This window comes from Lissotriton vulgaris, chromosome 5, assembly GCF_964263255.1.
Source record: "Lissotriton vulgaris chromosome 5, aLisVul1.2, whole genome shotgun sequence".
In the NCBI taxonomy this organism is placed as follows: Eukaryota; Metazoa; Chordata; class Amphibia; order Caudata; family Salamandridae; genus Lissotriton; species Lissotriton vulgaris.
The window spans coordinates 1,238,330,412-1,238,338,117 of NC_141693.1; the positions used below are offsets into that span (position 1 = coordinate 1,238,330,412).

The 7,706-nt window shown below is 43.6% G+C and overlaps 1 protein-coding gene across 1 annotated transcript; it reads right to left on the minus strand.

Moving 5' to 3' along the window:
* Positions 1-449: 449 nt before the first annotated feature.
* On the minus strand, positions 450-7,490 carry LOC147712390 (zinc finger FYVE domain-containing protein 21-like). Its single transcript, XM_086920330.1, has 2 exons — positions 7,044-7,490; positions 450-937 (listed from the first exon to the last, which is right to left on the minus strand). The coding sequence occupies exons 1-2, from the start codon at positions 7,463-7,465 to the stop codon at positions 667-669; spliced, it is 693 nt and encodes a 230-aa protein (XP_086776456.1). The 5' UTR covers positions 7,466-7,490; the 3' UTR covers positions 450-666.
* Between the last annotated feature and the right edge of the window lie 216 nt (positions 7,491-7,706).

Here is a 7,706-nt window from a genome sequence, read left to right on the forward strand (position 1 = left end):
AGGCTCCTGCAGCAGCATCTTGCCATTCTTTAAAAGGAAAGCCCTCCTCCCTACGTAGTTTCTTCCAAGCTATCCAAGGGCCTTTTGAGGCCCAAATAAAACTACTGATCCTGGCCTGCATTTTTGCTAACCACTGACTCCTAAAAGGTAGAGGTATTGCATAGTATAAAAAAGTGAATTTTGGGAGGATAGATATTTTAACCAGGTTTATTCTCCCCAATATGGTTAGAGGTAGGTGGGACCAGTTCATCATAAGATTACAGGCCTCTTACATTACCTTAGAGAAATTTACCCACGGGAGGTTCTTGATATCTTGTGTGATTTTAATCCCTAAATAGTTCATTTCTTTCTTAAATAGATTCCTCAGCCAGGTTACAGGCCATAACTTCTGTTTTATAGTTATTAACAGAGTAACTTGTGACCTGGCCAAATTCCATGGTTAAGCAGTAATAAAATATATAAATATTGCACACTAAGTAGGTGAATACTAACTGTACCAAAATAACCAACTGTGTTTGCCTGGGTTACATACTTAATCGCATATGTAATATAGAGATTAGGATAAACATCCTAATATACCAAATATGTCAAAATGACAGCACAAACAATGGCAGGTATATTGGAGCTGGTCTCGGAGGTTTTCATGTTTCATTGGAAGAGCTGTACTTACTGGTCCCGAGATTCATAAAGCAGTTTTGCTGCCTTGTGCATAGCTGCAAGCCATGATGCAGAGAGCTTTTTGTTACAATTTACATCTTCACATGAAGTAAATTTCATCTGTTTAAAGTCCTCCGACCCGGACACCTTGTACTGAAGCAGCATGCCATTAGCACAGGTATTTCCCCCTCCAGGAGTAAATCCTTCTGTAAGGATCTGAACACTTGAAATCCGAGCCAATTCTATTTCGTAATGGTTGCCTCCATCCAAAAACAGATATCTGTGTTTTTTTTTAATCCTCATTAGCCTTTACGCCACCCATTGTTCGATTGTTTCCGCCCTGGGCTTTTATCTCATATGCTGGCTATAGACTCGGGCTTATGCGGCTCTCCAGCCCGCACTGGGCCAAAATCCTCTGTACCGCCCTATAAAGACAATGGCACAGCCCTACTGGAGGCCGCAGCCCGGTCTCCGACTCCGCCTTCACGAAGGACGGACCTGCTCAACACACCTGCGAGATAGGCCAAGGCCTTAATCATAGGATTTTTTCATTTTACCAAGGCGAAGGCCCACTCCTTACCCATAATGTTGCAAAAAAAGTGACCAAAATCTATGCTTCTTGTTCATCCGACCTTTGGAATCTAGTGTCGCAAAGTATCTCATGCTCTTTAACCAGTCCATAAGTGTCGGTGTCGTATCTTCTACCCATACCTTACAGATTTCCCTGCGAGCTAGCAGAACCCCATAGAAAACTAACTTTGCTTTATTATTTATTCTATTATCATGTAAATCGTGTCTCCCAGTAATAATTAATTCAGGGCTTACCTCTATCGTGCAGCCAATTGATTGTGACAAACAGTTGCTTACCGCCTCCCAAAATTCCCTGATGTTCAAGCACTCCACGAACATGTGCAGGTCATCCACATTTATATTTCTGCATTTTGGGCACTCAACCCGTCCACCAGCTTTAAACTTCGATAATCTACGGGGAGTCCAATAGGCTCTATGGATAGTAAACAGAACATTTCGCCTTAAATTTGCAGATTTTACCGTTTTATAAAGTATAGCCATCATTACTTGCCATTGGTTTTCTGTGGCGATGTCCGGCAAGCACTCTCCCCATAGCAGTTCCGGCAATGTGAACGGGCCATCTTCCATCTCCACCATTGCCCAGTACCATATCGCAACTTCCTTCTTGAATGATTGTGGAGAAAATATTTTGTCTTTAAAGTCATTCTGGAGGTCGATAACAGTGTCTGACTTATTTGCCCAACTTTGCATCTGCAAGTATTTAAATTTAGATAACCCTTTACCCCACACCTGTGCCCCTTGTATCCAGCCAATCAGCTTTCCCTCTGGAAATATATCTCCCCAGGTTTTTAATCCTGCAATTTTCAACGGGACAGCCAATGCATCCTCTGCCCAAGACGGTGATCCTGGTGTATCCCAAATAGACAACCTATACCCATAATAACTCAACTTTGCTAGTTTCCTGATTTTATACCAGAGCTCTGCTGCTTCCCGTAAAGTTTTCAGTTTCACTTTTTTGAAAAATTTTGGGTCTGAAAATGTATACATGAATCCGTCCTCATCATAGTTGCTCAAGCTTAACATAGCCAAAAAGATATGCCCGTTGGTTGTAGCCTTCGGTACTCCCATAAGCTCTCTCAAATTTTTTAAACGAAAAGCCCAGTCATGTAACAAAAAGTCTGGGGCTGACAGCCCGCCCTTGTCCCATCTTCTTCTAATTTTCTTCCAAGATAGGCGAGATCCCTTAGAGGCCTAAATAAAAGAACAAATCTCGCTTTGTAATCTCTTAAGCCCCTTCTTGTCAAAGTCCCAGAGAATTGTTTCAAACAGAAAAGTAAGTTTTGGTAAAATCACCATTTTAATCAGGTTAGTACGACCAAACAGAGTAAGAGGTAGATGACTCCAACTTCGCAATATAGTCCCTATTTCTTTCTTCACCCTAAAAAAATTAGTTTTTGTTAAGTCCGCTATATTCTGCGTTATTCTCACGCCTAAGTATCTCATCTCCTTCTTACATTTAATGTCTTCAGTATCCAAGTTCCATGCCATTAGCTCTGTTTTACTCTCATTGATTTCATACCCTGAAACCTTGCCAAATTCTTTAGTGAGCTTAAATAGGTTTCCCATTGACTCTTTCAAGTTTGAAGTGAAATTAATAATATCATCCGCGTAGAGACCAATCTTCTTATTCCACTCACCTGCCCTAAAGGGGACTATTGTATCCATAGCTCTAATCCTACAGGCAAACGGCTCTATATACAAATTAAATAATAATGGAGAAATCGGGCATCCCTGACGCGTACCCCTCATTACCCTAAAAGAGGGTGTCAAAATGCCGTTAACAAGCACCTTAGAGGTAGGGGAGCTATACAATGATAGCAAGGTGTTAGTATAGCTTGGACCTAATCCTAGATGTTGAATGAGTTTCTTCAGATAAAGCCAATTCACACGGTCAAACGCCTTGGCGGCATCAAGGGCAATAAGAGCAAGAGGGAGATTAAAAACTGTTGCCATGTCTATTGCGCCAACCACTGAGAAGGTGAGTTCTTTTAAATATCTACCCTTCATGAATCCCTTTTGGTCCTCGTGAACTAAATGCGAGATAACTTGACTCAATCTATCGGCCATAATTTTAGTAAACAATTTATAATCATTATTTAATAATGATATTGGCCTATATGCATCTAAATATTTGGGTGATTTGGAATCAAGACTATTACCGCCTCATTCCAAGACTCCGGAATCGCTGTGTCTCCTCTAAAGATGTTATTAAATACTCGATGTAAAAAAGGGGCAATTGAGCCAATCAGGGTCTTATAGACCTCCAGAGGAAGACCGTCTGGCCCCAGGGCCTTACCTCTCTTACCATTCTTTATGGCTTTTTCCACCTCCATCAGTGAAATTTCTGGATTCAAAATCTGTTTATATTGGATTGGAAGTGGCTTTATTAACTGTGCCCATGCTATCACCTCTTGTAGGTCTGGTACTAACTCCTCCTTATAAACCGTGGAGAAATACTCAAAAAAAGCTTCTGCAATCTCTCCACTATCTGTAATAGCTGTGTCTCCTTCAGACCCATCCACTCTAATTTCCTTGATAAAGTTTCGAACCAGGTCCTTCTTTGCTTTCCATGCCAGAAGCTTGCCACACCCCTCTCCATAACTAAAATGTGCCAGGCTGCTAGCATCCCATCTCTCTTTGTTTCTGGCTGCAAGAACTGTAACTAATTAAGCCTTCAGTTTTAAAATGTCTAAAATGGCCTGGTCCCTTAGCTGCTGCTCATTTCCTCCCATGATCCTTGCCTCATGTTGTCTGATTTTTTCTTCCAGATCAATAATTCTACTATAATATAACCTTCTCTTCTTTGCCCCTAAGGCCCCCAGCCACCCCCTCAAAAAGGCCTTACACGTGTCCCAAACCACATCTAGCTTGGTAGAATCTATGTTCGCAGTCAGAAAAACATCCAGTTCGCCTTCTACAGTCTCCATGGCTTCTTGATCTAACAGAATCGTATGATCTAATCTCCAAACCGGGTTCTGCGTTTTTTGGCCAAACGTCAGATATAAAAAGATAGCTGAATGATCCGATAGATGTACACCTACATGACTAATACTTGTAACATGCTCCACCATCCTTAGATCTAACAGAAAATAATCTATCCTTGACCTATGTCTATGCTTTTGATTATAGTATGTGTAGCCCACCTTCTGGCCTGCTTTAATATGCCAAATATCGCACATTCCATACTGTGTTAACAGCACCTTTACTCTGTTAGACATCTTAACATTCCTCTGCGCTCTCTTTCCTGAACGATCTAGGTCTTTATCCATGTCCGTATTAAAGTCTCCTGCCATAACAATATTGCCAGAAAAGCTTAATAATTCAGCCGCTAATTTATCCAAAGGTCCCAGGTCATCAATATTTGGCCCATAATATCCAACCAAGACAAGGTCTTTCCCAGCCACCGTGGCCTGTACAATGAGCCACCTCCCCCCAGGATCTGCCACCATAGCTCCAAAAGAAAACTGCACCCCATCCCTAACTAAAATTGCAACCCCTTTACTCACCATAGTCTTGGGTGTATAATACTTATCAGCTATCCACTTCTGTGTTCCAAACATATCATTGTTTTCTGCTTCATTTAAACGAGTCTCTTGCAAAATAACTATATGAGCCAATGAGTCTTCTAAATATTTGAAAATAATCATTCTCCTGGATTTCACCCGTAGCCCATTAACGTTCCAGGACAAAATCCTTAATTCTTTCTTGTTAGCCCCCGTCATTCTCTCTAAAAAAACAACTGATCTTTACATCGCTGGTTGCCCTTTGGCCTCTGAGGATTATTATTTTAATTTTTTTCCCCCCACTTCCCGCCCCCTACCCTTCCCCCATCCCCCCTCCCTCTGGAAAACCCTTCCTGTCTGCCCATGGCCATAAGACTTGTCAGTGCGATGGTGGTGGTGCTTCTCTAGTTCCGAGTAATCTTATACATATGTTGTCTTAGGCCTATAACAAAAGGAACAATTACAATCCCTAATTTAGAGTGGATGCATCTCGTGTCATCTCTGCACATCTCTCAATAAAGTCATCCACATCCTCAACTGTACGGAAAGAGTGCATCTTATTTCGCCACATAACTTTAAGAAATGCCGGAAATTTAAGCTGAACTGTGGCACCCAAGTTCCTTAGAAGCTCCATTCGCTTTCCCATCTCCCATTGCCTGTTCGCCGTTACTGGGGACAGATCTGATCTAATTTCTACTTTTGCTCCGTCAACTGTTAAGGATTTCTTTTTCAAGGCGACTGACAAAATACTCTCTTTTAGATTATATGTCAAAAAATTAATTACAATTTTCCTCGGTTTAGTCCTATTAGAATTCAACCTAAAAGGGTCTCGATGTACCCTCTGTATATCAGCAAAAATAGTCTCCTCGTCTACCTCTAGCTCTAACTCTGTGCTCAAAAGATGCGCCACATATCTTTTTATGTCTGTACCCTCGCTGTTTTCAGGCAACTTCAAGATTTTTAAATTATTACGCCTCTGCATATTTTCTAAACGCTCCATCCTTTCATCCTGTGCTCTCTCTCGAAATTTAATCTCATCAATTTCCTTTCGATTGGTCACAACCTCTTCGCGGAGCTTCTTAGCCTCTATCTCCAGAGCCTCTGTACGCTGACTTAGTTCGCTAAACTTGGCTTCTAAACTGTTACATGAAGCCTGAATGCTTGCCTGATTAGCCTTCACAATGTAGAATCCTTCCTTCATATCTCTATCTAATTTCCTCAGAAGGGTGACTATGTGTATATCTGGATTAGCCTCATCTTGCTCAGGCAACCCTGTGTTTCCCCCAGAGTGCAAATTGTCCTCTTGTGTTGAGGGTTCCTGCGTCTCCCTTATGACCTCTACCTTGCTCTCAGCCACCGTCAAAGGCTCCATGTCTTCACTGCCCGAGATGCTTATTACAGCCTTATCCACCTCTCCTCCGTCAGCCATACTCTCCTCTCCTTCTCCCTGACTCAAACCTCCCGAATCCTCCCCTAGAACCTGGTACCTATTGGGACTCAATGGAAGGATCTGGCCTTGCCACCCTTGTTCAGAACTCACCTTGTCGATGTTCGGTCGCAAAATTAGCGTTTTTGGGATTGTTTTAAAGTATGTGTTAAGAGAAGGAGAAGGAGCTGCTTTATGTTTTGTTTTTTTGCTCGAAACTGCGTTGTGCCGCTTTAATGACCTGCCTCGAGTCTTCCCTTTCCTTTCTTTGAAATTTTCCGGCTGTTTTTGTGAATCTCCCACCTCCGCCTTACTTGCTGCTACCAAACCTGCGCTCCTTAATACAAATGCGGCCCTCCCCGAGTCCACCCTCGTACCTGTGGTAGTAGCATCAGCTAGAGGAGCCGGCTTGCTGCTCCCTGCTTTGGCGTTTATGGCGTGTATATGCTCCAGTCCTCTACCACGGCCGTCACCGGCTCTCAGTGCTATTTTTGCCGCCGCCCGTCTCCCCCTTCCTACCTCCTGGGCAGCCCTTGTCCAGCCGACTGCTGCTACTGCTGCGGGACTCGCCTCCCCCGCCGCGCTTCCACCATCAACTAACCCCGCCTCCAGAGGCTCGCTGCCGTCCTCGCCCGCTGGCTCCGAGGCGTTCGTCTCCATGCGATAACGCTGCTCTCAGAAAGACACCCGAAACAAAATCCTCAAAGATTCTTCAGCAGCCTAGCCCAGCTAACGAGCTTCAGCTCCACACTCCTGTCGGTGTCGGTGTCCTCCGGCCGAAGACAACTCTCCCAAACACAAATCAGTGCACCACCACCTCCGTGCACTCGCGACCCTCAACTAGCTGGCCGCCATGTTTTCCCCACAGATATCTGTGGTTGTTGGACAGCCTACAAACCATGGTCTCTGAATCTTCAGATGGTACCGCTGTTACAAAGAATGTGGCACCAGTCATGAGTACTTTTAACTGGTGGTCATAAAACTCAGTTTCCTTCTGTGACATCAGTGCACATTCTGCACACTGGCGCACTGGGTCCACAAAGCACATACGTGGCAGAGGCACTTTCTTACTGCAGCACTTATCGCAGTAACACTTCCCACATCTCCGACAATGATGCTTTCTTGTTATGAAATCAAATTTGGTTTCACACTGCATACATCTTGTACACTCTTTGTCAGGTACCCAAGGCGGCTCTTCCAGGCAGAAGGGGCTGCGGTGCGCGCTGCTCTCAGTAACCATGCGCAGCCCGCTAGGTGAACGGACAAGCTTTTTCCCATCGGAAGACATCTTTTCACCGCCCTCTTACCATCCCCGTGGCCACGGGGATGGTACAACAATTATTACCTATATTATATAGCTTTAACATTGCTTGCAAATAGACCCAATTCACCTGGTCAAATACTTTTGTGGAATCTAAAGTTAGTACTCCCAGGGGACTTTTATGTGTAGTAGCAATATCAATTGGTCCCATCAAATTAAATGTCAGCTCTAGTATTCCCCTCCCTCTGATAAAGCCCTTCTGGTCTTC